Raw genomic sequence first — 27699 nt, 5'->3', positions numbered from 1 at the left:
TTCACTCAAGAATTACTTTCATTTTTTTAATTACACATTTAATTGCTAGATTCGTTTCTTCATTGTTATTTTACTTTGCAAAAGCACACACGAAAAAGTTATAAAGAATGATTTTAATTACGTCTAGTTTCCTTAATTAATTAAATTATTTTGCATCTCCAATACTCGAACCAAGCATCTTGTCAACTTACTCCAAGACCAAGCTAGAATATAAAATATGTAACAAAAAAAAGTGGAACCAAAAAAGAATTCATAAACATAACAATTAGCATCCTAGGTTCGAAGAGTAGATACGAGAAAACTGTCGTGATTTATTGAAATGGAATTACTTAATTAGTTATTCATGCAAATGAAACCTCAGAGCTTCCTTTCTTCTTCGAAAATATCCCTCCAATGAAAGGGATGATCGCCTTCTTTTTCTTCTTCTTGAGAGAGGGATGTCTCTGGAACATTCCCTGCTGCGGCGGCGGCGGCAGCGCCACTTGAGCCACCAGCGGAGGATTCGCGAAGGTGACGCATCTCCTCCTCTGAAATTCGACGTCGTTGGTTGCCTCTTTCTTCAAGCTTTGGAGCTCCATTTTGGTCTGGTGGAGCTCCTGTTGTAGGGAGGAGAGGTATTGGGCCATGTGCTCGCTCTCCTCCCGCGCCTTTTCCAGGCGCTGCTTCGTCTCCTCCAACTCCGAGGCCTCGCCCGCCTCTTCCTGCAGCTGCATTGCTAATAGTAACTCCTATAGTTTTTTTATTTGGGAAATGCTATGCAGCCATATTATGGCCGGCCATAAAATGACATTTTAGTAAATATAAATATTGTGAATAGAAATCATTTAATTACCTTATTTAATGCTCAAACAATGCTACACTATTACCCTTCTACTTAATTGCAGTGACTAAGTTTCAATTCCATAATCCATTATTAATATTTCTTTTATTTTCAACTTCTTTCAGTTTTTTTTTTTATTTTTACTAATATATTTTTATATAATGTATTATTTATTTAAATGTAATGTGTATTATCCAGTTATTAATTATGCTATGCAGCCACATGCATTGTTTATTTTAAATTTGAGAAACTGAAAATTTATACTGATTGAATTTAGTTATACCAATAAATATTTGTTATTAATCATTGAAATATATAGTAATATAGCTTCATAACCATTATACTATTTATTTGTGTACTAAAAATTATTATTACATAATTCAATGTATTATTATTGTTATTATTAATTATGTTGCTATTATCATAAGGTACATGATCATTTGTGGATTAAATTGAATAATAGTAGTATTATTACTATTGATAATAAAACTATCATTGATTAAAATTCCTACTTCCGTCCCCATAAATAAAAAAACATTCCTTTTTAATCCGCCGTCCCTGAAAAATAGAAACTTTCTATTTGAGGAAATTTCTTATGATATCCATTTTCTTTTAACACATTTTTCTTTCTATCTCTTATTTTTAATTTTGCATTAAAACACGTTCCATTTCAAAAATTCTTATTTTTAGGAGACGGAGAAGGTATATACTATTAAGAGCTCTTATTTTCTTCATGATTAACATATTCTTTTCTCTCCACAAACCATTCACTTCCTTTGATCACAATAAAAATATTTTATGCAATCAAATTAATAGTACTACTAAAATGACCAAGATGAAGATCGAATTAAAAGTGAGATTAAAGAAGTTGTGATATCATATATAAATATTAAATATTTTATGAATTAATTTGTGAGATGATCAATAATTGGTTGTGACATCATAGTTAACGTGTGATGGGGGATGGGGGTGATACGTAATGATATTTTGTCTATATAAGTTTTAATTTAAAATTAAACTCCTAACTTGTTATGTTTTTTCTATAGAGTAGATTTTTATTTAATTGTAAGAAACGAGGGATGAAAATGAGCTTAATGGATGAGTTTTGGTAGTTGGTGCCCTGTGATAGACTACTCTAAGTTTTATAGTAGTAATATTTTATTTTTACATAATACAGTAGTATTATATCATGATATGATATTATATAACTTAATAAAAATATTACATACTACTAAATTGATTTCCTAATTAACAAGATACACGGGTAATAGTAAATTAAATTATCGATAATTAATTTGACTTATAAATTTAAAATTGTGATATTCACAACTATAATGATTCATACACCACAAAAAGATTATTTTTTAAGAACACAAATTAACGTCCTTAGTTGTATTAAAAAATATCTTTATAATATTTTTTGTTGTAATTATAGTATAAATTACTTATAAATTATAATCATTGAAACATGTAATTAAATTAGTGATCAAAGTTGAAACTGAACTATGTTTAATTTACTTATCTTGGTATATTACTCATTTTCGATTAATTGATTGTTGAATGTTTTAAACTGATTATAAACTATATATGAGTATTTGTCATAACTTAGCTTTATAAATTATCTTGGATTTTAATTTATTTAATGGATGTTCAATTAAGTAATTTCCAATTGTCTAATTTATGTTTCCGGAATAAGATATTTTCTAAGTATACTTTTAATATTGAAACATTGTCCCCTCTAAAAACGTGAATTACTTTTTTTATAATGTATACTAGTATAATATTTACATATATTTTGTTATAATTATGTAAATACTAATTATTAATAATTGACTTATTTTATATAAAGGAGAACAAAAATAATTAGTAACAATTGAAATTATAATATCATTAGATATTTATATTATAATTTTAAAATTAATTTTACACAAAATTTAAATAAAAATATAAAATAATAGTAAATAAAAAATAGAAAGGGATACGAAATCAACATAAAAGAATTGAAAAGAGGGTTACATTTCTATTTGTTATTTATGGAGTGTTAATGTTCAAGGATAATATAGTCCAAAACAAATTGCTACTTTCTAGATGAAATAAATTAAAGTGAATCAGCAATAAATGTACATTTTTTTATTAATATTTTAATTTTATGGTTGACCATAAATCATAATATGACCATTTAGCACTACTCTTTTTATTTTCCACCGGAAATAAAAATTTTGCCTTCAAATACATAAACTTTTGTTGCTTTGCTTGTCACAAACATAAATGATTGAGGTAGTAAATGTTGTTGGATGATAGTATTAATTTGTCGAAAATTGACAACAATGTGAAAAATTAGAAGAATCGAAAGTTAGTGTATTTACGAACAAAGTTTGGTCCATGCCGAAATCAAAATTGAATAAAATTTTGTGCACTTTGGTGCAATTTTATGCATCATAGTAATATTTCGTTTTATGACAACTAAATATGAATGGTACAAAGATAAATCATCGAGATTGGTTTTTAATTATTCTTTAGTCTTGAATCATATGCTCTTTCGATGTAAAATTTTTATTAATTACCAAATGGATTTCAAGTATTGGTTCCTATTTAAAGAAAAGAATACACTGAAATATGCTTAATGCAAAACATGCAAAAATTAAAACAATATTCTATCTCTTGCAAGTCATATTTACTTAAATTTGGCGAGGAGAAAAGATCACACACCTCTTTGAGCTTGCTAGCATAAACTTCACTTGCAAGAACTCTCTCTCCGAACAACATCACCGCCTCTTTAACCGACCGGAACGGGGCGCTCGTGTCGATCTCCGCCTTGTTCGCCGTCGCCACTCCGCCGCCTTCCATCCTCAACTCAATCACTTGATTGTAACAATTGACAAAATTAATCAAAAATTTTTTTTAATAGAAAGACTAATTTTTTGGTGGTTTTGTTGGAGGTGTGTGTGTGTGTGTGATTTTGTTGGTGCATGTAATGAGTGGGGAGTATTTTGTTAAGTAGGAAGAGGTTCGTTTCTTCGCGTCCACTTCACTAGAGATGTGGTTGCTGCTGCATATGTATTTTGATTGAGCATCAAGTTATATGGGGTTCCTTTTCACTACTTTTTTTTTGTGTTATATAATTGGATATGATATGCTCAATAATTCATACATGTTTCATGTTCAATCCAATAAACTATCGAGCAAAATACTCAAAATTCGAATATTCGATCCCAATCAAATTGAAATTTAAAATTTAGTTTGGATCTATTCGGATCTCGTCTCAATTCGGATTGCATTTGTGACGAAATTCATTTCTTTGGGTTCAAATATATTTAACAATATGAAAAAAAATGAATCTGAAATTTATTTTTAACATATAGGGAGAAATATTATGCTACATTTTATGTGAATACTTCTATCGGTTAGTCCACGTTAGCATGATTTGTTGTAGTATTTCTTTTATTCATGTATTCATTTACATGATCTCAAAGTAGGAAAAGGTAGATTTCAAACTAGGATGTGTAAAAAGAGAAGCAAAAACCATTCTTTTGATTGATTGAAATAATGCTCCAAGACTATTTGTTACACTTGGGGATTGAAGATCCAAACCCTCCAACTAGAATATGTATGAACAAGCTACGGAAGTCAGCACAGTCGTCAACAGAACCGACACGAAGTTTACTGCATTGTTGTCGAGTATGCTAAGACCCGAGATCCTCTTTACCGTTGGCCCGCCTTTGCTCACAACCTGCAATTTCAAGACCAAACAACTTTCAAGGTTTAAGCAAATTTCTTCAATAGTCTTGTTTTTCGATTTTAAGTCGTCCAAAAAAATTTGTCACCTTTTTTTTGCAAGTTTTTTCTAATAATATCACTTTTCACTACCGTACCAATTTTGCATTAAAACTCACGTAGTCCCCACTCGAATTAAGATGTAAAATATCACCTTCTTTCGGACACTGCAGAAACCACTGTATTGGAGGGTTGCTCCCAATAAAGAATCGATAACGCTTCCACACAGTCCAGAAAGAGCAGAAACCGGTATCAACAATAGCTGCTTCATGGCTACATCGAAAGTACAGTTGGTAGTCATAAATCCTAGGATAACCATTGTAATTCCAAGCACAGAGCCTGCAGCTGCAGCAGCAACGAGTCCTGCCCTCGTCACACCACCATTAGTGCCCTTCTGAACCGGCTAGATTAATGAAAAAAAAACGGTAAGACAGTAGATATACACGAGAAATGAAATAATGATAGTAGTGTGCGTGTGGATACCTTGAAGTTTGTGATAAGGCGTGGCTGGTCATCACTGAGAACCCCGAGCTCGGATGACCATGTGTCTCCGTTGGAGCAACAGTAGTGACCAAGAATACCACCAGCTAGATAGGTCATAAGGCGTGATTCTTTTGAATTCAGACAAAAGTCCTGAGTTCCCACCTGCGTCCAAGCAATCAGGACTAAAACTGTTGCTATGCCACTATTAGCGAGAACTTGTATCCTGTGAAGCAAAGACAAATCAACGTCGTTTGTCGTAATAAACTCACCTAGAGGGCCCTATACAGACACTTGATGAACTCTAAATAATACAATATCCAGAAAAAAAAAATAGAGAGACATAACTTGAATCAGATCAACTAGGTGAAACAGACAAAAATACCAATTGCGTTGGCCACCCTCCTTAAAATCAGCATCAACTTTCTTCTTTTTGTCCTCTCCAACTTTGGTTAGCATTGATGAAGTTACAAAAAAGCCAAGTAACACAGCAGCAAACCTTCAATTAATGCAAATACCATAAAAAAGAGAAAATTTTATAATAGGCGATACATAAGAGGCAAGCTGCAGATACCTGTAATTGACGGCAATATGAATTGTCATAACAGCAAAACCAGAAAGAGCGCCAGAAAAGTCTAGGGACTTCTTTCGGTAGGATCTGATGGAAATTGCAGCTGAAAGAACTGCTGCAGCCAATGGTTGGACTAAATTTCTTTCCATTTTCGACTTGTTCAGCTTTGGACCTGCTAAGAATAAAAATGAAAATTCTGAATTAGTGAAGCACCATAATTCTATTCAACGGGTTGGAAGTTGGATAGACAGAAATCCTATTAGAACATTTGTTAACTACAGCAAGAACGCAACCAAATAAGAGTGGTGGGTTAAAGCGAAAACGGAACTCGAAAAAACAAGTTTCCATTTCATGGTCCAGCAATGCCATCAACAAGGATAGTGACAGTGCTGGTATAATTAACGTTCCCCTTTAAAGCGACGATCATAAGCCATTCTTTGTGATCAATTATTTGAGCGAAGGGGCGTCTCATCCCATCATACACCATTCTAACATAAATACATGCACTTGAATCTCATAGACACAACGAATCAATAACATAGCAATTTTCTTCAAATCAGTCTGGTGAAACAACCGGATAAACGAACTGTATATGAAGAGCATGAAATCGTAACACATAAAACAATGAGAAACTATGCAAAATAACCATAAAGGGGACATTTAAATGCCTCCTCCGCGCAAAAACTATAGAAAAATTACTATATATGGTGTCCCGCGGTCGTATAACACTTTCCTTCTTACAACACGACCCCACATTCTACTCTATATTTCAATCTTTTAAATGCCTCTAATCACCAAAAAAAAACATACTTTTTCTATATAGTGGAACCTTAGAATAATAGTACTATGAAATTATGAATATCAACTTGTAATGTACATCAAGAAACACACGAAAAGGCATTCCCTCTAAGGATGGAACCACAGAAGAAATCAATAAGTAACATGTTATCCAACTCAAAGAAACTGTACGGACATTGAAAAAAATCACATAATGTCAAAACATTTCTGATATTTCCACAAATTCAGCAACATTCAAGGAAATAAAACAAATCCCACAAAGCCCTAATTTTAGCTTGTCGTTCTAAACAAAACTACTGCTCACTCACTTGCTTAATCCTCTATCATTTAAGGAGGGCTTTCTTCACACAAACATTCAACGAAACAAAAAAATTTGAATAAAAGATAGAATTTTTACCTCGGAAACTCCTGAAAGTAGTGTAAATGAAATTATGGATGAAGTTTCACTTCAGTTTTCTGCGGTTTTGAATGGGGATTGAATCTCCCCACCTAATTGTTAATTTATTGGTCAAACGGAGTAGAGCAGCTTGCTGTGCTTATAATTTATAATTTCTTTTATTATGAATATCAATTTGTTTTATATTTAATATGTCAAATCTAATACTCCTACTGAATCTATACGTTTTATTTAAAAAAAGGAACCCTCTATTTAAAATTTTAGAATTAGAATTAAATCGAAATAAAAAAATATATACTACAGCGTAATAAATCAAGTCCGAATTTATAGGTTTTTGTATGGCTTACCTGCCTCTACATGTATGGCTTAAATGGTCGATGTAGTATACGGCGTAGTTGTATCCCTACGCTATTTCAGCTAAGCCAAAATGAAATTAGTTTGTGGATAATTTAATAACCATGCGAAATATTAGAACAATTGAAAGTTTATGCATTTGAAGGAAGAGAAAAACCAGATCTTTTCATGTAAATGTTGTCACTTATCATTAACTCATTAACTAAATTTATATTAAGTAGTACAAATCCTATAGCAGTTTGCTGCAGAATAGTTCAATGACTCAAGTTCTGTAGATTTTAACCAAAAAAAAGAGAAATACGTAATAAACAAATGATGATATTTTTGGCAGTCTTTTATCCATGTCAAAGGTGGTGGTTGCAGGCCATATTTTCAGGATGGAATAAGGTTCTGTTTCTCTCGAATCCGAAAGGCAGGTTGCTATGTCTATTGGGAGCTGACGTCGTGTTGATAGCCATAACCTGCTGTTTTGAAGGTGAGAGTTGTTGCAGATGTGGGAACAGAGAGTTCAGCACGGTTTCATTTCTCCAGTTGAGAGGAAGGCATGGCGCACCACCTTCTCTCGTGTTATAAAGCCGAGCCGGCCACTTCTGCTGCTGTCCTGTTCTGCTGCTATGATACTGAGAGAGCTGCACCACCTGCACGCCGATAAAGCATGAATTATTCTCTTGCCATTCGGACTATCATCAAGGCAATGTTAACCATATCCGAAAGCATATCATCACCATCATATTCTGCAGTTGCCTTTTCAATTTAACATGACAAAATGGTGTTACCTGTTGTGCTGTGGAAGCTAAATTAAGACTGTGCGAAGACGAAGAATAACCATACAGGGGCTGTGAACAAAGCACATTGGACTGGTTTTGTGTGTATGCCATGTGGTACTGTTTAGGAGGCTTGAGAAAACATCCTGCTGCCTTTGCATTCTCACCGGTGTCCAAACCACAAAGCTCCGTCCCCAAACATAAAAAGTCGTATCCCTGCATTCTCATACAGAGCCAACCTGCTTTGCAGAGGTTTCAGAAGCCATCTGCTGATCCTGGATAGGCCTCTTGCTCAGAAGGATACCTATACGGGTTTCAGATGAATCCTTTTCAGCAGCTACTAAGTCGATGGCACTAAAATAGGTATTGCTGTTTCTTGTTCTCAGAATCTGGTTGTCTGCATTTTGAAAAGCTGCTGGTTGAATAGGCCATCCTTTTCTGTCTGATATTTGCAAGACTTTGATAAGACGACTTATGTAAACATGCGATAAACACCTCTTCCACGACTTGTTCGATTCAGCAGCAATTCTGGTATGATCCAAGTGAAATTCCTGTTCACCACTTTGATTCATGTCAATTATTGATACTAATGATCTGCAATATAAATAAGTGAGCCAGTAAGAACAAAATAGCTAAATTCTAAAAGACATGAGAAAAACTTTTACTTCGCCGCCTGCTTGCTAGAGAAAAAAAAGGTTGGGTTGTCGAGCTTTTAATGTTCGGGATACGACTTCTGCTGTTGATTTCACCACATTTGAAGGACAAACAGCTCCAAGAGTTGCTTTTGAGCTAATTTTCCTAGTCTCTTCTTGTGGTGTCGGACGGGTATCTGCTCAAAGAGGCATTTAGAATGGTTGAGCATGTGATGAGACGATATAGTCACACAGCGATCAACTGAACAAAAAAAAATACAATGCTCGAAACCTTGAGCAAGATACCTTCTTCGTCGACAATTTTCTGCTGATCAGCATCAGAGAACATACCAGCCAAAGCATACAAGGTTTCGGCCACTTCTTCCTTAGTGATGCGTCTCTGCTTCTGAAAAGGTAAGAATGCGAAGAATGCATAATTGATTTCTCTCATTCATGTTCTTATTCAGTTTGGATTTCTTAGCAGCCTCTTTTCTGAGTGTATCATCTATAGTCGATGCACGATGCTGCTTCCTTGAAGTTACCAACGGTGAAGTATACTCACGGCCTCGCTTTTTTATGGCTACAACATAAAAAAACAGACATGTACACAAAACTTTAAGCATTGATTTCTGTATACACTTCAATGACAGAAACAAATTTCATCTGGTTGAATAAGGACTTAAAAATTGCCTTTAGGCTTGCAGCAAATTGTCTACAACAAATTGCAGTAATAAGTAAAGTAAAAAATGACTACAAAATGAAAGAGATTCCCACAAAACATCATCTAAAAAAGATACTCCATATTTATAAATTAAATGAAGAAGTCAGCCAGTCATCACATGGAAAGAGTCAAAGTTACTACACTACAGCTAAAAAGAAGAGTTACAAAAAAAATCACACATTTCCATTTTCCAAAGTTCATTCCTCATTAGTTCAGATAAAGCAACATAGAGAATCTTCAACTGCCAAAAGCAAGCAAGAAAAGCCAGTAAAGAAACAAAAGGTAAGAAAAAGTTTGGTGCACAAGAAAGCAACTAGAAGATGAGTAGGATCCAATCAGTCTTCCCTTAAACAAACTTCAATCAAAAAATCACAATGATAAGCTTTGAGCTTACATAACCACCTGCCAGACCGTATTTTCCGAGGAATCGAGGCATAATTAACAACACCACATCCATCACGAATCTGCAGAATAGGAGAGCAATTAGCATCATAAACAAACTCTCTGATTTCTCATAATTTCAATCATACTTGTAATTCTCATCTTTGCCACCAAATGCAACAGAGCCCATTGCAGCTCAAGTATCACTCAAACACAAACTTCCAAAATTATGAACAGGAGAAAGAAAAGGAAGCATATGATGGGACAAAAATATATCCCAAGTGAAGACAGCACCTTTTTGTTGTTTAGTACCTTTAATTTACTTTGATGATTGTAACAAGAAAAAGGAATGATGCATAAGGCAGCCGACTACACAATGAATAGTCCCACATTTGTGCTTATCTACTAAACGATGGGAAATTGGCTGAAAGAATTAGAGATCAGATTTTGAGAAAAAAAGGGCTCAACAGAAAGGAAGAGAGAATTGATTAGGGAAGATAAAGAAGTGCATTTTCCTGTTTGCGAAATGAGCTTTGTTCCATTTTTGTGTGCTTTAAAGCAAAGGGGGGCAAGGAAAGTGATTGTTGTTGCCCTTTATGCTCTCTCACTCTCTCTCTCTCTCACACACACACACACCTGCACACTCGCAGCTTTCTCTCTCACTGTCTCACAAAAGGAGAAGAGGGAGGGCGACATCGTCTCTTTTGGAGATTCTTGACCTCAATCATGTGACGAAAAAGGGTAGAAAGGAAAAATCTTGCGCCTTGTTTTGCTTCAAACTTATCTTGATTCAGAATGCCATTGTTGAAAATCTGAAAGAAATAGAAGAAAATAGAATCTTGGCTTCAGCAAGAACCTTAAAAACTGAGGTGAAAAACACAGAATGAGAAATCTTCAAAGTTCAAACATCGTAAAATCTTAAAAGAAATATTATAAATAGGAGAAATGGCGATGAAAGAGAGAATGTTCTCTCTCTCTCTATGTCTCTCAAGTTCAATAATTTGCAGAAAATGAAAGATAGTGCAGTCACGCTGAGTGTGTGTTGGGTGTGAGGCGAAGAGAGAGACGATGTTAAGAAAACGAAATAACGACCGCAACTGTCTTCAGTGACGTCATTTTAATATCGGACGGCCAGGGTAAAAAGATGCAAACCTTCTTAATTCTTATTTTATCATTGTCATTAATATAATCCTTAGTGTAAATTGTCAAAATTCTTATTATATCCGTAAGACCTTAACATTTGAAAATTGAGTATTACTATATCAAAATTCAAAAGGTATAATTTTTCTTAATTGTGTGTGTACTAAGCGACATACTTGCTAAAATAACGTCGTTTCATCAAAGTTCAAAAAGAAAGTGAAACGTAATAGTATTACTTATTTTAATGAAATAATGAAGTTTTGACTACTATTTACCAAAAGAGTAGTAAGTATCATTTTATATAAGAATAGGACAATTAAAACATTGTTATTTAATACAGTAGCACTACTAGTTTTTATGATTTGAATAGATACTCATAACAATTTATTTTGAAGTCTTTGTTTTTTCGCAATAAGGGACGAGAAGAGTATTCAATATTCATTACATGTATTTTACAACTGAAGACACTATTTTGATCCACAGAGACATCGAATCGAAGAGACAAAAACATTGTGTATAACGACGCACTGCAGTGTTTTCTTACAACTTCCCATAACAAAAATGGACCAAAAACAAGGTTCAAGACTTAAGTGTGTTGATGATGTCCATAACAAGAGAAAATTATTGCAGTAAGTTGTAGTGGAATTTCACTACAAATATGATGTGTGTGTCAACACATCCAAGATGCAGATCTTTTGATATGAGGTTTCATCTGCTTGTCTTCTTCAAGTGATATCATTCCCAAATGGGAAGGATCCTCCAGCATCATTTTCGCCACCAAATACCCCGCGATCGACCACGTCTGGTACTTGCGTGCCTGCTTCCCCATGTAACGCCCCAGCTTCCCGTCATAGTACTCCGGCCAGTGATCCTTCGACAGACGTGCCTCCACAAGCTCGATGGCACGTCTTGCTAGCTGGGGGCGCCCGGACTTGATGCATGCCGCTGTGAGGAGCCATAGCAGGACTGCACAACACATCAAACACAAAATGTGCAAATAATCTAAAGTAAGTTATAAGTTCAATATAATGAATTTTGCTTCAAAGATCAAAATTTTTTTATTTCTACTAGAAATCTTTAATCAACACTTAATCAAAAGGAGACAGCAAGTTACCTGGCCAAGAGCCTCCATTGTGGTAACTCCAGCTAGTGTTCTTCGGATCGCAGCCTGTTACGATTCTCCATTCATGGGTTTCCATGGACGGATAGCATATCTTCAACGGCATCTCCCCAACCAGCTCGTCCCAACGTGATTCAATGAGGTCCATTATAGCTGAAGCTTGCTCGGGAGTTGCCAAGGATGACAAAATGGCCACGCAGTTGCCCAAGCAGAACCAACGGAAATCCATCCTCGCGGGGCTCACATTCCCGATGAAGTAGCCTCCACGAGTTGGCATGAAATCAAACACCCAATCGGGGAGGGAATCGGGCATCACATTGAACTTATTCACTGCAGTGTGCGAATACTCCTCAGTCTTGTAACGGTAGATGTCGTTGAGCTGCTTGATGTCCAGCCAAAAGTAGCTTCTCATGTGATAGCTAAGCGCGTGGAGGCGCTTAACCACTCTATCGGAGAAATCTTTTCCTTCCTCGTCGTTCTTAAGTAGATTCAACGCACACCTCAAGGCCATGAAGAATAACGCCTGTATCTCTATTGGATAACCATAAACACCCTGAAAGATGGAACATGAGCAGATGATCAGATACATGTTCGACTAAAAAAATACGAAAAAAGAGTACCGAGACTCACCATCCGACGATCAATCATACTACATCCATCAGCACACAAAAGGGTTGGGAAAGTATCATAGCCTTCAGACAGGCATAAGGCCAGAATTAACTTAATGCCTCTTTGGAACTCAGGCATCTCGGCCAAAGTGTTGTCACCGGTGGACTTTGTATATGCTCGTAGCAGAATGATCCACCAAAAACCAGAATCAACGGGAGCCACTCTACCAATAGCACATTCTCCAAAATCAGCAATGATCGTCTCGTTGTTCCTCACAGGATCATGAAGTACCTTGAAACTCGCGGGCATCACCCCAGCCCCTAGAGTGAAATTATCCACCTTCTTCTCCCATGATTGGAGGCGCAACGTTTTCAGAAGAAAGTTCTTGACGATTTCAGGTTCGCCGTTCATCAAGAAAGCTAGAGCACTAGGAACAAAATCCCTCACAAACACCTATTGTCACCAAGTAAAACGTAAACAAAATACATAAAGATATATCAAAAGTCTCAAACATCATAGCACAAGAATGACACCTCTAGATCAATAACAAGAAATGTTATCTTCAAATAGAACAAAGAAGCTTGTAAAGAACATAATTTCTAGAGCGTTTATCAGTCCTCACACCATTGAAAGAAGAAGCCGAAAGGTTTGATAAGAGAACAGAGGAAGCAAGATTCACATACAAATGAAATAGTTATAAACCTCAAATCTGTGAAGACTTTTCCAAGACAGCAAGTATTCTTGAAATTCAGACAATGATCAAACATTAAAATAACAAATCATAAATCATGCTAATCATAGCCAGAGGAAAATAAACAAGTCTTTCTTATATTGGGACACAACATAAGTAATATCTAAGCATATAAAGCTTCAACCTGATCATAATTCAGCTCTTCAGTCGAATTATCCAAGGCGGCTAAAGTCCCCACAGGCTGATCGCGGAAGTGGACTATAGACCGCTGCAAGGCCTCCCATGCCTCAGCCACTATTGGATGCGTCTCCATACAATAGAACGACCTAGGAGTGCTCACCCCAGACCTCCCCGGGGAGTGAATGCTCCCGAAGTTGTCAAAGACACGAGACGAGTTCTCACTGTTCTTGTAGAAGTGGCGGGGCGGGGATGAGATCGAGAGCTCACTGATGGACCTCTCATCAAACGATCTCTTCCTCTCTATGTTCACAGCCTTTGGTCTCTCCAACAATCTGGACAAATCCGACTCCCCAATCTCAAAAATCGAGGAGCTCGATTCGTTATGCTTACCGTTCCCATTACCATCAACAATTGGAGACATCTTGCAACAAAATCCCCTCTTACCTGCTCAAAGAACAGTCCCTAATGAATGGATGCAAAAGATCTGCAGTTGAGGAGAAATGAAAGCTTCAAAACCTCGATATATATAAATCCCAAATCACATAAATGTAGAGTAGAGTCAAAGCAATGCTATTTTATTTTGAAATCTTTACAACAGCAACAAGCAACACTACTACATCACAACTCATGAGCAACAAAAAAAGTCAACTCTATCAGATTTTGAAACAACCAATAATTCTCCTAAAATTAATGGTAATTATCAACGCTAATGACGTGAAAAGCATGGATCACACTCTAAAACCTTTTGAATTAAGGGTTTATTATATTCCCCACGCCTGCAGTAAAACACACGAGAATGATTAAATAAAAAAGCAATCTTGATATTGCATTGCAATTTTCAACCTAACAACTCCACCAAATTAATATTAAAAATATCAGAAAAATTGAAAGGGGTCGAGGAAGAGAAGCTAACCTTGTAGGGGTGGGCGAGAAATTGAAAATAGAAAAAATAGGAAAAGAGTGGAAATGGTTGAAGTTGAATGAGAAGAGTGAATACGAAGACGAAGACGAAGACTTAGTGTTGAACGTAGGCGGGGCGACTTACCGGAATATCCGGTTGCAAATTTGGTGTGACTTGATAAGCCGGTAAAGATCCCACCTAACCGAAAGAGACAGGTGACCGCCACGTCAGATTTCATGGGAACTTCCGAAGCCTTGGATTGGGGCAAGTTCTAGACAGCGGCTTTGTCGGTATTTTGGAAACAATAAATCTATTTGACCAAATTTTATATATTCAAAAATTAAAAAATATATGGACATATATGGAAGATGCATAAGACCATCAGTAGTGGGGCGCCCTAAGGCGCGCCCTATGGCGCGCCACGTCAGCATTTTTATCCTCCTCCTTCTCCACCTGCAGTGGGGCGCCCTAAGGCGCGCCCTAAAGCGGGCCCTATGACGCGCCACATCATCAATTTTGTAATATTTACAAAATACATACGAATTAAAAAAAAAACTAAAATACATTTAAAATACGAATTTTAAAAACTTCATTCGTTTAATAAAAATTAATACATTACAATGCGAAATAATAAAAAACGCAAACTCAGCGACGGCGGTTACGAGCCCACACTTCTTCAATCATGTCGCTCATGAGCTGCGCATGCTCCTGTTGGTTGCGCATTGAGGCCTGCCTAGATAAAACCTCATCGAAACCTAACGGTAACCCTCTATCGGGTGTCTCGGTCGATGTGCTGGCAGAGCTAGATGCACGGTCGTCGTCATTCCAATCGGTGATGCTTCCGCCTTCACTCTCGACTATCATGTTGTGCATGATTATGCACGCATATATGACATCGGCGATGACTTCCTTGTACCAGAAACGAGCAGGCCCTTTCACAATTGCCCACCGTGATTGGAGCACCCCAAATGCCCGCTCTACATCCTTCCGCGCCGCCTCTTGCTTTTGCGCAAATAAAACCCTTTTCTCACCAATCGGGCAGCTGACCTTCTTTAGGAAAACTGGCCACCGTGGGTAGATCCCGTCGGCCAAGTAGTACCCCATATGGTATTGGCGTCTGTTTGCAGTGAACTCCATGGCCGGGCCGTTGCCGTTACATTGGTCGGTGAAGAGGGTGGACGAGTTGAGGACGTTGATGTCGTTGTTCGACCCGACTACGCCGAAGTAAGCATGCCAGATCCAAAGCCGATAGTCAGCGACGGCTTCGAGGATCATCGTCGGGTGGCTGCCCTTGTATCCACTTGTGAATTGGCCTCTCCACGCCGTCAGACAGTTCTTCCACTGCCAGTGCATACAGTCGATGCTCCCGAGCATCCCAGGAAACCCGTGCGCCCTCTCGTGCATCTGCATCAGACCCTGGCAATCAGTGGCTGTCGGCTTGCGCAAATATGTGTCGCCATAGGCCTCTACTATCCCCCGACAAAAGTACTTCAGACACTCGCGACATGTAGTCTCCCCATAGTGGAGGTACTCGTCAAAAATGTCCGTCGTGGTGCCGTATGCCAACTGAAGAATAGCAGTCGTGCACTTTTGCAATGGTGTAAGGCCGGGTTTCCCGATGCCGTCCTCCCGAAACGTGAAGTATTCTTCACGTGAAGACAATGTACGAACAATACTGAGAAAAAGGTACCTCGACATTCGAAACCGGCGGTGGAACACAGTCGGGCCCCAACGTGGTTGTTCGGCAAAATAGTCTTCAACCAGACGCTTGTGAGCTTCCTCGTGGTTGCGTCGGACATACGTCCTATGTCGAATAGGACGATAGACTTGCTCAGCCGCCGCTGCAGCCGCCGCCTTCTCGCGCTGCATTTGCGAATAGCATGCCGCCATGGCCTCTTCAACGGCTGCATCTAATGCTTCGTCAATCGAACGACCGGAATCAGACGAACTAGAACTATTGGTGTCTTCGTCGGGATTCATTTTCGTTGGATGTTGAGAGAGAATATGTTGAGAGATAGTCGATATGTTCGTATGCACAACTGAATGAGAAACGAGATTTATATAAAAAAACGAATCCGCGTACCATCGTCCGCGGCCTTCACAATGGGGCGGACGATGTCGCAGACGATGGCCATCGTCCGCGACGTCCGTAATGGAGCGGTTTAAGTCGCGCCCGAATCATAGGCCGCGACTATCGTCCGCGGCCTATGCCACACACCCACAGTGGGGGCGGACGATGAATGGCGCGGACGATGCGCGCCATCGGGCGTGCCATCGTCCGCCCATTGCGGATGGTCTAATATTATGGTCATATATTAATGATTTGTGTATAATTTTTTACTTTTTAGAACCATAATATGTAATTAATGCATACTTTAATTTAAATTTGAAAAAGAATAGAGAGATAATTCAAATATAAAAATAAAAAATTGAAAATGAGACCAAAACTAATTAAGTCATTTTAATTTTTCCACGAACTACATTTATTATTTTAATATATAATTACTATATCAAAATTACTAATATAATTTTATTTTGGTTGTACAAAATTTGGTTGTTTATCATTACTCTTTTGGAAATCTATTAATAAATTAAATAAACTGGATTATAATTAATTTAATATTTTCCACATTGGATTTAGCAATACTGCACTGGATTCTGGATAGAAGCTGTCACGGTAAGATCAATGACAAGTGGCATCGGATTATTGGGTTATCTAAAACCTACACCTCATTTCTTCATTAGTTCTGTGCCAGAATACAATTACTATAATCTGATATCACAATTTAATTAAATTTTTATATTTTTAAAATTATCATGCACTTGGGAAAATTAAAATAAATAACCTTAAAAAAATGACAAATTACTTTAATTGTGAAAGATATAGAGATTGTGATGATATTATGTTGTACTTATCTTATTAGAAAATAAGTTACTACTATTAAAAATTTAAAATTTCAATTTTTCATAAAAAGGAAAGGGCATGCAGTTCGATCGAAAGCTCTCCAGTGCAGAACTTGGGTGATGCCAGGACCCTATCAAGGTCCCGTCTCCCACCCTGTACTAGCCTGAAACCCCATGTCGAACCCCCAACAACACCTGCAAACACGGAGGGCCGGATTAGACCTCTCACCGAATTTTAAGATGGTGAATTATATGTTTGCATTTAATGTGGTTGGTAATTTTTATTACATCTGAAAATTGGCATTGATTTTGTAAAACGCAAGATGCAAAGGGTTTCACTTGTTGGGCTTGGGCCTCAAAATATAAAATGCAATGAGATCGCTCAAACTAGTTTATTTTTAGAAACAAAACCTTCCATTTTCTACTTATCTAGTTCAACATCAACTCATCAAGCCTAATTTCTAGGTCTTAGTCCATCAAATTAATAAATATTTAGCTCGTTATCATCCACGTCAAAAAATTTATAAAATTTTTAAAAATTAAAATACAATTATATTATATAGCAAATTAAATCTTTATAAATATAAATAAATATATAGTTCTAAATAAAATCTAGAGAGATATAATATTAGCAGATACGAATGGGCCTTCATTTTCTTCTATTAGATTTACATATGAAAAATGAAACATCTAATTACATTTTAATTTTTATTTTGCATAGCAGTAATATATTTTTATTCAAATTCCGACCGTTGGGCTTAACGCTCTCTCTCAGCCGGCCGCACTCTTCTGCTACTTCGCTGAGACACCCAAATTCCTGCTATTTTTTTCACGATTTTTACTGTTTCCGATTCAACCTTTGCACTCATATAACTGCTAATTTTCTCCACCTTTGCGATGGGGAAACGCATATCCCCCAAGAAAGCTTCCGACCGCGAAAAAAAATGGGACAAGATTTTCAACGCTCTGGTCAAATTGACCCAGAATCTGCAGAGCGAGAGGCAGAGTCTTGAAGAAAGAGTTCAATTTTTGCACGAATTTATTTACAAGGTAAAAAAATCTCATCGATTGTGTAAAGATGAATTTCCAGTGATTGGGGATTTTCAATTGCAGATGAAAATGGAGCAGAAAGTTAGTTCTTTGAAGGCGGAATTCGCCCTCGGTTTGAAGGAACGGGAATCTTTCATTTTTAAGCATAGATATGGTTGGTTTTTCTTCTCCAATAAAGATTTTCCATTTGATTTCCTTTTCGTTTTGAAAATTTATCTTAATATTTTATCCAGGAATGTTAAAATAAAGAGTATTTTGCATAATTTGGAAGCTGCACAAATGAAATCCAAGATTCAAGAATCAATTTTTTATGGTTCTTTTATCAATTTTATTTTCTGTTGGATATTTTCTCTTACTTGGGATGACTTGTAATTGATGCTAATATAAACTTTACTAAGATTTCAAATTCATCAAAAGTTTCCTTTGCCACAATGCTCTAGTAAATAGGTTATTGAAGTAGTTCTCTTGTTTTGGGGGATTTTAGCATGTTCATCCAAATCCAATCTCTGAGCTTCTCACAGTGAGAGGGAAATTTCTGCATTTAGGTTGTGATAGAATTTTAGGACTTTCCAATTGGAGCATCAGTCTAAGTGAGTGTTTGTATAATGTATTTGAGAAAGCAAACTAATGTGTTTAAGAAAGACAAATTCTTCTTCAACATCATGTATGATAATAGAATCTAGAAGATCCTAATTAGAGGAACATTAGTATATTTATCTCATTCTATCTTATCTTAGTATTTCTTTTTGTGAAATGTAGAAAATGCTGAGAATGAAGCTGCGGACTTCAAAGAATGGCTTGACTATCTTGTGCGGAAGTGTACATGGCCTATTGTACGTTCTATACTTTTTGCACGCTTGATGGCTTTCCCGTGATAATGTATGAGTATATGCTTTATGTTCAAAATTGTCTTGTAACTTTCAGGATGCATCAATTGATATTAGATGTGAAAGCTCGCGAAACAAAGCACTTCACGAAGAGGTGAGGAAGCTGAAAAATGAACTTGAGAAATCTAAAGTGGATAGAAGCTCCGAAATTTCAGCTCTCTTGGCAGAGAAGAATTTCATATGGAACCAGTACAAACAAATGGAGACCAGCCTCACTGAAAAAATAAGGAAGGAACGCGATGAAGCTAAAAATGCAAACGAAAAGGTTCATATGCTTGTGAGCAGGGCAGATGAGTTACAAATTTCAAATGAAATGTTAAAGGCTAATATCACTACGATGGAATCTGAATCAAATAAAAAGAATGAGGAGATTGCGAAACTTATGAAGGAAATAGAAACCTTAAAAGCCAGATCAGGGTCAGCTTCAGCGTTACTGCGTCCCTGTAGGGCTGGTTCTGCTTCATCTTCAGGGCGAGGCAAGAAAAGTAGCGCCACTCGTGCAAGCACTATAAAAGGGAAGAAAGAATCAGATTCTTCACAAACCACCGAGAAGGTACGTCGAGGATTAACCTTTTTTGCTGCAAACATATTGTGAGCTTATAAGTAAATGCTAATGTTATTAGAAACTTGATTGATGGTATTGCAAGCATGTCGTTCTTTTGTATCCTGAGTGAGTTCTGATGGTTTCACTATATACCATGCTGTGATGATAATCCTGGTTCCTCTGGCTGAGTATATCAAAGTGAATAAGGTTTCATGCTCTTCTATATTTAAAATCTAATCAAATGCCTGAAAATTACTTAATGTTTCGAAATCTATTTCCAAATCTTCTGTGAGTATAATACTGGGTTTTAGTTGTCTAGTGTTGATGCCATGTGCTCTTATATGGTTTCTGAGATTCTAATTGTGAATGGAGCATGAATCTTATGGTTCTGGCTTTGGAGGAAAAGTGTCATGGCCTTCAAGTAGAGTGGTTGTGGGAAGGAACTGAATTTGCTACTCATCTCATCTATATGACTACATGACGCAGTTATTTTCCTCCGACAGTACTATGATTGTGAAATTTGAACTACAATTTTTATAAAGTTCACAGGGTAGAAGAATCATTTAAAAGGAATACTTGATTGCTGAAATTATACTATTGTTTCTGCACGCTTATAACCCGTTTGAACTAAGCATTAATGTTCCCATTGCTTACTAGAGATTGCTGAGTTCTTGGGCTATTCATTTTGAAGGTCAATCTCCCTGTTTGATCCTCCATCTTTTGCACTTAACGATCGGTTCATTTGAAATTAGTCAAGCAAACACCTGACCTCTTGCCTACTACGTGCCTCTCTATTTCATAATCTGTCCGAACATGACCACAGTTTTCTACCATAAGGAAGCCTAGCAAAACGGTTTATTCATAATCATAGCATTGAAAACACACCTCTTGGATAAGTAATTGATATTTAAAATATGTAACTACATAATCTTTTCTTAACACCATATTCTACCATAAGCTGAACAGCTTTTGAAGGACTGATATATAAATGTCTTCTAAGTGAGTCGGAGTTTTGTCTGACGTCCTTTTTGGTCTGTCTTAAAAGTTTGTACGGCCTATGATCTCGCCACATTCAGCCTGCGTGATCTCTTACAGAAATGATGTCTTGTTACATGAATTTGTTTTAATGGAGAATGCTTTGTTTCTTCATGTGGTTTATGCAGGGCAGCAGAAATTTGAAGAGAAAAGCCATTGATGTTATAGTAATCCCGGATACTCCAAAGCTGTTTACTTCTTCCTTTAAAGTTCCCAAATTGAAGAATTAATCTCCAAGTAGAGGCTGACCTCCATTGCAGCACCTTCATTACTAGGCTGTGTGTTTATATGCTGTTGCATGTCTATTCTTGCCAAAAAAAAAAATTTTTATTTTATGGTAATTATTTAATTTTTCATTAGGGTAGCAGTATATTCCACTTGCTTCTTGTGCTAGTGTGTTCCAATCTAGGGGTGGTAAAATTAATTTGTAATTTTCTTGTGTAAAGTTCAGTAATTGCACTGTTGTAATATGTAGGTATTAATATACACTGGGTTTTGAAATACTCTTTCTAATGTGTTATTCTAATTTGAAACATTAATGTTTATCTTCTGATAAATACAATAAGCTATACATATCAATTAATAAATAAATAAAATAGAGTGGGGCACTTGGATTTATTTTTTAAGTAGTATCAAATTCATGTTTTAAAATTTCAAAATTGTAGTATTCCATAAGGTGAAAAATGAGGAGTACAAATAAATGAAAACTTGGTTTTGTATCTAGCTACCGAACTTTCTCATCAGTACCTAACTTTCAACATCTATAATGAGCAGTATTTATGAAATGGCTATTTTTAAAGTATTTATAAATATGGAGTATAATAGTAGTAGTAGTAGTAATGGTAGTATTTGATAGGGGTGGCGAAACAGGTTACCTGAGGGTATCCGCACCCGACAAGTCGTGTACCCGTACCCGATTTCAGCTATATTTGTTGTCCCAATACCCGCCCCGCAATATAACGGGGTTACCCGATACTAGTGTCGGGTTTTCCATACCCGACATTGCGGATACCCGTACCCGACCCGAAACTGGTGCTTCTAACTTTAATCATGCAGAAAGTGCTTTGAACCAAAAGTTTAGTTCATATAACTAATTTTATATTTATGCTTTAAGTTTTCGTTAGTACTTGCTGCATCAATGCAACTATGTAAGTCATCTTCTACTATTGCAATTTTTACAAGTGGATGAATTTTGGGATTGGTGGTGACTTGCTGCAATGTGATTTCAGATTTTTTTTCTTTTTTAATTTGCTCTTCAATTCTTCATGCAAAATTTCCAACTATGAACTATTCAAAATAAGGTGATTTCTAATCCCTCTGATGTTTCAAAAGAACTCTTAGATTCTATAAAGTACTAAAAGACGGGTATTATCGGGACTAAGGGTATACCCGCAAAACTCTAAAATACACTACCCAATCCCGCCCCATTTCCTGTTATCATCCATCCGGTAGCGGGTACCCGATACCCAGCCCGCTACCCTTTAATTTACCACCCCTAGTATTTGATAAGTTCATCTTCTGCAGCTCAAGATCTCTCGTGTCTCTCCCTCTATTATAAATATTTCCTTCAATATCTAATTTAGTGCTCCATTATATTTTTTGCATTCCAACAAATTTTAGTACTATATTACTCATTAAGCTTTTGGGGGATTATATTGCTAACTAATATGTTGGAATTAATTGGAGCACTAATTTAGTTGGTAGGGAATATAGTTACATTTTGTTGGAATATATAAGAAATAGAAAACTAATTTAATTCCGGATTGTTAAAGATTCTCAAAATGCGTAACATTCATTTTCAAAGTATAAAACCTGACTTATTTAATGAATTTAGTAGCTGGATTCTCCCATTTTGATAATTTTGCCTTGAGATCATAATTTTATAAAATTGATCAAATATATTCCAAACCAGAAACGTCACTCAAATGGAAAATTAATTTCATTAATGTTTTACTCAAATGGGAAATAAATTTTCAATTAATAATCGTGCACCCATATATATACGTACACAATTTTATCACATTTATTAAATACAAACCCGAATTAGGACTAACCAGTTTATAATAAAAAATTATGGATTTCCAATTAGAGTTATTGATTTAGTGTCAGTTATTATAGTTGTGATTATGATTGAGATTTGTAATTGAATTTGATGTTATGAAATAATCTCACATTCCTGGTGGGTGGCATGCATGCATGCCCACTTACCCTTTTTTTGTTTTTATTTATGTAATTCTTTTCACTATCATTAAGTTGTCCCCTTCACTTTAATTCCTAACTAACTTTAGGCAGTTGTCATTTTTTCGAAAAGTTGTACTCCATATCTCATGACCCGTTTAGGTACTTCTGTTACATGTTATATTCAAACCATTGTCATATTTGAAAATATAATACTATTAAGATTTAAATTGAAATTCATATTTGATCACTGCCACCAAAAAAACAAAAAAAAATTTATTCCTAGTATTTTTTAGGGATACAAAAATTGAGACGCAATTAATAGCATTTGGAAAATTTTAAAGATAACCATAAATTTAGGACGCAAAAGAAAGTATCCCTAAGTTGAAGGCATATTATCTTTATCTTTTGATTTTTAGGACACTTCTATTTGTGTCCCCTAATTTCAGTTGGAATACTAACAATAAAAACATTTTATGAAGCATTGGTGGTATAATTAAACACACAAATTAATGTTCTTAATAGCATTAAAAGGTGTCCTTAATTGTCCGATTTTTTTTTATAGTGGATAAAGTTCAAATTTCGTGTTAATATGAGTTAAATTTATAATGTGACAGGACGAGTCACAAATCAATTTGTATAATCATAGAGTGATTTTGTTACGATAGACCCGACCTAATTGAAAAGATAATACTCCTTCCATCTCATGCTACTCCCACTTTTCCTTTTTGGTCTTAAATCAAGGATTGAATAATTAGTATGGTTAATTTAGTATTTTAAGTATAATAAATGAATACTTAGTAAGAGAACACTTAATTAACAATAACATTTTAATTAAATACGGTAGCTTTTACTTAAAATAGAAATAGTGCAAATAGTTTAGAATGTGCCGGAAAAAAAAGTGCGAGTAACATGAGACAGATCAAATGCGTACTTGTATATCTTCAAAAACTTGATACTACACCATTTCTAGTTAAATTATTTTTGAATGGCTTGTTAATATATGAAAATACTTCACCATAATATGTTAAATTATTGCAATACTAAATTTTATTTTATTTTATTTTTAAGATTTTAAAGTTGGGTCATCCACTAGGGCTAGCTGTCCAAAAAAAGTAGGTGATCCTTCACTGTCGATGTTGAAAAAGTGCTAAGAAAGTTAGGTTCGAACAACACCAAGTTTTCCATTTATTGTCACCTTATAAAATCCTATGAAAATCTTAAAAACTTGAAAAAAGGGTTTAATTTTTCCTACAAAAAAATGGCTGAAATGAAAATTTCTCCTTGTGAGCAAGCAGAAGCTGGCTCTTTCCACCAAAACTTCATGAGAGATGAAGAGGAGAGGCCTAAGGTGGCGCACAACCAGTTCAGCGACGAGATTCCGGTGATATCATTCGCCGGAATCGAGAAGGGGGAGGAGGCGTGGAGGCGGATCGTGGCAGCGAGTGAGGAGTGGGGAATATTTCAGTTGGTTGGTCATGGTGTGGATTTGAGTGTGGTTGAAAGGATGAGTAGTTTATCTCATGACTTCTTTGCTTTGCCTTCCAAGGAGAAGCTTAGGTTTGATATGTCTGGTGGCAAGAAAGGTGGCTTCATTGTCTCGAGCCACCTTCAGGTACTGCTTTATTTTGTTTTTAATATTATATTCGGAAACGAACCCTATGTTTAGTTGAATTAGTAGTTGAATCAATAAAAAAAAGTGTGCATCAATATAAATACGTCAAAAACACTTAATTGATACTTCCTCTGTTCCATGTTAATAACAAATTATTCGTTCGTTCAATAACAAATATAGTATTGATTGAAGGGAGAAGTCGTACAAGATTGGCGGGAAATGGTAACATACTTTTCGTATCCGGTGGCGGCGCGGGACTACTCAAGATGGCCGGAAAAGCCGGACGGGTGGCGGGAGGTGACGGTGGAATACAGCAGGCAGGTGATGGATTTGGGATGTAAATTGCTGGAGATTTTGTCACAAGCAATGGATCTTGAAAAGGATGCACTCTCAAAAGCATGCGTTGATATGGATCAGAAAATAGTTGTCAATTTCTACCCGAAATGCCCTCGCCCGGATCTCACATTGGGTTTGAAGCGGCATACGGATCCGGGTTTGATAACTCTACTGCTCCAAGATCAAGTTGGCGGGCTTCAGGCAACCCGGGATGGCGGCAAGACATGGATCACGGTCCGACCCATCCCGGGTGCTTTTGTTGTCAACCTTGGTGATTATGGTCATGTGAGTTTTTTCTTATTTTCTCTCCTCTTTTACTTTTTTTTATCCTAGACACAAATTATCTAAAAGTTGCAGAAAGAAATATTTTGCATTTCATTTTGATTACTTCCATAAAAATTAAGTATAAGAAAGGAAAAGATTACTAGTATGCATCAATATTTGAGACGGTGTCATTATTTTATGAGTTTAGTAAAAACTAATCATTCTAACTGATACATTTCTTAAAATATTATGCCGTCTTATTTTGTAAATTAAGTAGAAAAATAAGACGTCGGAGAAAAGTAGTAAAAACTAATCATTCTAACGGATACAAGTAAAAACTAACCATTCTTAAAATATTATGCCGTCTTATTTTGTGAGTTAAGTACAAAAATAAGACGTCAGAGAAAAGGAATATATATTGAACAACGGGACGAAGGGAGTATATATATATATATGTATTTTTATATCGAGGGTTTCGCTGATTGTTGAATTGAAATATATATATAGTACTTGAGCAATGGGAGGTTCAAGAGCGCGGATCACCAAGTAGCTGTGAACTCGACAAGCAGCAGATTATCGATAGCAACATTCTTGAACCCGGCCCCAAACGCGCAGGTTTATCCATTGAAGGTCGGAGAAGGTGACAAGGCAGTGATGGAAGAGCCCATCACATTCATGGAGTTGTACAAGAGGAAGATGAGCAACGATCTTCGCCTCGCTCGACTTAAGAAGCTCCCCGACCAGAATAATTTGCAGGAGGAGTGCTTGCTTGAGGATAATAAGGATAAGTCCGGCAAAAGTCTTCAACAGATTCTTGCTTGACCAATTATTTTTAGTTGCTTTGGTTTGATGTTATGTAGTTGTATGAACTATAAATTCTTAAACATGTTTTGTAACTTGCTTATGTGAAAATAAACTTGTGTTGAAACTTGAAAGTTTGAAGCGTTTATCTAGAAAAGTAATTTTAAGAATTATAATGAGAAAAATTAAGAAGTCGGGAGATGTGGTACATTTTAGAAATCTTCTTAAAGTGAGAACAAATAACCATATCTTACCATACCATTTTGCAAATACAATAATATTTCATTAGTGCTTCACTAATCGTTAATTCAGGAATATCAATTCCTAACTCATTATCAGCGAAATAGCATGATTTTCAGTTCTCAGAGTTCTAATTTTAACCGAGGGAACCACTCCCTTCCAACAAAATACATGAAACAAGCACAATAACCTATAAAAAAGTTACTCCCTCCATCCCTGAAAATTTGTCACATATTTCTTTTTTCGTTCGTCCCTAAAAATTTGCCACCTTTCAGGGACAGAGCCACCTTATAAGAAGGTGGGGCAAATGCCCCTCCTCAAATATGTTTACATGTACTAATTTATGGTCCAATTTTGTAAAATTATTAAAATTTTCTTGTATTTGCCCCTTCTCAAATTCTAAAATTTTCATCACATATAACTTTGCCCCCTTTCATTTATAATCCTGGCTCCGTCCCTGCCACCTTTCACGTTTACCATTTTTTGTAATGGACCCTACATTTCACTAACTTCATTCACACTCACATTTTATTATAATAAACTAACATATTAAAATAGGACCATCATGTCACCAACTTTTTCAACTCATTTTCTATTACATTTCTTAAAACTCGTGCCGGGTCAAATAGTGACGAATTATTAGGGAAGGAGGGAGTACAATATTTTGTCAATCCCAACACAAATCCTATCAAAACTCAATTCCAAAAACACTAAAATGACCTAAACCAAGACTGAAACGAGGACTGGTAATGAACCATAACAAGCAACAGCCCAACCACTGCCAACAAGCCCCACGGCGAGCTCCCCTCGACCGCCGCCGCCCGCTGCATCGGCGGCGACCCTCCCAAGGCGTAGCGCCACCAGCTGCAGCGGAGCATCATAAGATTCGCCACCACAACCGTGCCCACCACCGGCACCAAGAACAACCCGAGCTTCAACCCCATTTTGCTTCTCTCAATCCTCTCCTTATAATCTGAGTAAGTTGCAAAACACAACAGCATAATAAACAGCCCAAGAAACACCACCAGAGGCAGCGGCGGCGCCGCCACCGAGTCTAGTGTTCGGTCTTTCCAGCTTACACTTCTTCTCTCTCTCACAAACCAGCCCATTTTTTTTTTCTATTAATTGGTTTTAGTGTAGTTTTTGTGAGTGTATATATATCGTGAGTGTTGAAGAAGATGGTAGAGTGCTTAAGCATATGTTCCATCTGAAAAAGATTTATTGATCTAAGTCGATATTCTCTTAGAAAAATAGACCAATTAGGAAAAGGTATTTGTCATATAGAGAATATATTCATAAAACAATTTACGGCCATAATCATGCAACCTAGCATTATTCTCTCATAAACTAACTATTTTTTGTGTTATACAATTAATTTAATAAATTTCATATTCCTTTTATTCATAAAAAATCGTCTCATTTCATTTTGTGGATGTGTGGATGTTAAGTTAAAAATAGTAAAGAAAAATAGAGTGTGTGAAAAAAGTTTTGAAAATAGAAATTGAACTAATT

General features: G+C 36.2%; 5 protein-coding genes and 1 long non-coding RNA gene across 15 annotated transcripts; 2 read left to right on the top strand and 4 right to left on the bottom strand.

Moving 5' to 3' along the window:
- Nucleotides 1–245: 245 nt before the first annotated feature.
- LOC121770069 (WEB family protein At1g75720-like) lies at nt 246–3774 on the bottom strand. Of its 2 annotated transcripts, none has more exons than XM_042166867.1 (2): nt 3530–3774; nt 246–707 (listed from the first exon to the last, which is right to left on the bottom strand). In XM_042166867.1, exons 1-2 carry the CDS (start codon nt 3665–3667, stop codon nt 342–344), a joined length of 504 nt encoding a protein of 167 aa, XP_042022801.1. In that variant the 5' UTR covers nt 3668–3774; the 3' UTR covers nt 246–341. The 2 variants fall into 2 exon arrangements, with proteins under 2 accessions (XP_042022801.1, XP_042022810.1); XM_042166876.1 differs by having other exon boundaries at nt 246–701.
- Nucleotides 3775–4322: 548 nt separating this feature from the next.
- Nucleotides 4323–6969, bottom strand: LOC121761463 (protein PGR-like). Of its 2 annotated transcripts, none has more exons than XM_042157118.1 (6): nt 6841–6969; nt 5649–5817; nt 5460–5573; nt 5078–5300; nt 4749–4997; nt 4323–4550 (listed from the first exon to the last, which is right to left on the bottom strand). In XM_042157118.1, the coding sequence occupies exons 2-6, from the start codon at nt 5792–5794 to the stop codon at nt 4419–4421; spliced, it is 864 nt and encodes a 287-aa protein (XP_042013052.1). In that variant the 5' UTR covers nt 5795–5817; nt 6841–6969; the 3' UTR covers nt 4323–4418. The 2 variants fall into 2 exon arrangements, with proteins under 2 accessions (XP_042013052.1, XP_042013046.1); XM_042157112.1 differs by having other exon boundaries at nt 5649–5820; nt 6841–6955.
- A 388-nt stretch (nt 6970–7357) lies between these two features.
- LOC121764294 lies at nt 7358–10727 on the bottom strand. Of its 7 annotated transcripts, none has more exons than XR_006042554.1 (6): nt 10005–10727; nt 9706–9775; nt 8897–9170; nt 8624–8787; nt 7971–8552; nt 7358–7832 (listed from the first exon to the last, which is right to left on the bottom strand). It is a non-coding gene; the product is annotated as an uncharacterized LOC121764294 (long non-coding RNA). The 7 variants fall into 7 exon arrangements; XR_006042559.1 differs by having other exon boundaries at nt 7971–8509; XR_006042557.1 differs by having other exon boundaries at nt 7971–8787; nt 9842–10727.
- Nucleotides 10728–11215: 488 nt separating this feature from the next.
- On the bottom strand, nt 11216–14464 carry LOC121782472 (probable alkaline/neutral invertase B). Of its 2 annotated transcripts, XM_042180332.1 has the most exons (6): nt 14346–14390; nt 14175–14208; nt 13437–13916; nt 12583–13014; nt 11947–12505; nt 11216–11798 (listed from the first exon to the last, which is right to left on the bottom strand). In XM_042180332.1, the coding sequence occupies exons 3-6, from the start codon at nt 13851–13853 to the stop codon at nt 11503–11505; spliced, it is 1704 nt and encodes a 567-aa protein (XP_042036266.1). In that variant the 5' UTR covers nt 13854–13916; nt 14175–14208; nt 14346–14390; the 3' UTR covers nt 11216–11502. The 2 variants fall into 2 exon arrangements, with proteins under 2 accessions (XP_042036266.1, XP_042036275.1); XM_042180341.1 differs by lacking the exon at nt 14175–14208 and having other exon boundaries at nt 14346–14464.
- A 3499-nt stretch (nt 14465–17963) lies between these two features.
- Nucleotides 17964–21292, top strand: LOC121761399. The gene is made up of 5 exons (XM_042157050.1): nt 17964–18287; nt 18351–18441; nt 19047–19120; nt 19212–19727; nt 20882–21292. The coding sequence occupies exons 1-5, from the start codon at nt 18135–18137 to the stop codon at nt 20981–20983; spliced, it is 936 nt and encodes a 311-aa protein (XP_042012984.1). The 5' UTR covers nt 17964–18134; the 3' UTR covers nt 20984–21292.
- Nucleotides 21293–24155: 2863 nt separating this feature from the next.
- LOC121759171 (naringenin,2-oxoglutarate 3-dioxygenase-like) lies at nt 24156–26081 on the top strand. The gene is made up of 3 exons (XM_042154677.1): nt 24156–24546; nt 24739–25167; nt 25654–26081. The coding sequence occupies exons 1-3, from the start codon at nt 24193–24195 to the stop codon at nt 25966–25968; spliced, it is 1098 nt and encodes a 365-aa protein (XP_042010611.1). The 5' UTR covers nt 24156–24192; the 3' UTR covers nt 25969–26081.
- Nucleotides 26082–27699: the final 1618 nt, after the last annotated feature.

This window comes from Salvia splendens, chromosome 2 (assembly GCF_004379255.2).
Source record: "Salvia splendens isolate huo1 chromosome 2, SspV2, whole genome shotgun sequence".
NCBI lineage: Eukaryota > Viridiplantae > Streptophyta > Magnoliopsida > Lamiales > Lamiaceae > Salvia > Salvia splendens.
This window is presented reverse-complemented; position numbering and strand designations above follow the sequence as displayed.

Excerpts from the sequence above, each read along its gene's own strand:
- LOC121759171 (XM_042154677.1), top strand. The coding sequence starts at position 24,193 with ATGGCTGAAATGAAAATTTCTCCTTGTGAGCAAGCAGAAGCTGGCTCT. Across the intron at positions 24,547-24,738 it reads TTGTCTCGAGCCACCTTCAG|GGAGAAGTCGTACAAGATTG; the intron begins GTACTGCTTTAT and ends TATTGATTGAAG. Across the intron at positions 25,168-25,653 it reads ACCTTGGTGATTATGGTCAT|TACTTGAGCAATGGGAGGTT; the intron begins GTGAGTTTTTTC and ends ATATATATATAG.
- LOC121782472 (XM_042180341.1), bottom strand. The coding sequence starts at position 13,853 with ATGTCTCCAATTGTTGATGGTAATGGGAACGGTAAGCATAACGAATCG. Across the intron at positions 13,015-13,436 it reads AAGAGCTGAATTATGATCAG|GTGTTTGTGAGGGATTTTGT; the intron begins GTTGAAGCTTTA and ends TGGTGACAATAG. Across the intron at positions 12,506-12,582 it reads GTATGATTGATCGTCGGATG|GGTGTTTATGGTTATCCAAT; the intron begins GTGAGTCTCGGT and ends TCCATCTTTCAG.
- LOC121770069 (XM_042166867.1), bottom strand. The coding sequence starts at position 3,667 with ATGGAAGGCGGCGGAGTGGCGACGGCGAACAAGGCGGAGATCGACACG. Across the intron at positions 708-3,529 it reads ATGCTAGCAAGCTCAAAGAG|CTGCAGGAAGAGGCGGGCGA; the intron begins GTGTGTGATCTT and ends TTAGCAATGCAG.
- LOC121761463 (XM_042157118.1), bottom strand. The coding sequence starts at position 5,794 with ATGGAAAGAAATTTAGTCCAACCATTGGCTGCAGCAGTTCTTTCAGCT. Across the intron at positions 4,998-5,077 it reads GCCTTATCACAAACTTCAAG|CCGGTTCAGAAGGGCACTAA; the intron begins GTATCCACACGC and ends TCATTAATCTAG. Across the intron at positions 4,551-4,748 it reads TCTGCAGTGTCCGAAAGAAG|GTTGTGAGCAAAGGCGGGCC; the intron begins GTGATATTTTAC and ends TTGAAATTGCAG.
- LOC121761399 (XM_042157050.1), top strand. The coding sequence starts at position 18,135 with ATGGGGAAACGCATATCCCCCAAGAAAGCTTCCGACCGCGAAAAAAAA. Across the intron at positions 18,442-19,046 it reads CATTTTTAAGCATAGATATG|AAAATGCTGAGAATGAAGCT; the intron begins GTTGGTTTTTCT and ends TGTGAAATGTAG. Across the intron at positions 19,728-20,881 it reads CTTCACAAACCACCGAGAAG|GGCAGCAGAAATTTGAAGAG; the intron begins GTACGTCGAGGA and ends TGGTTTATGCAG.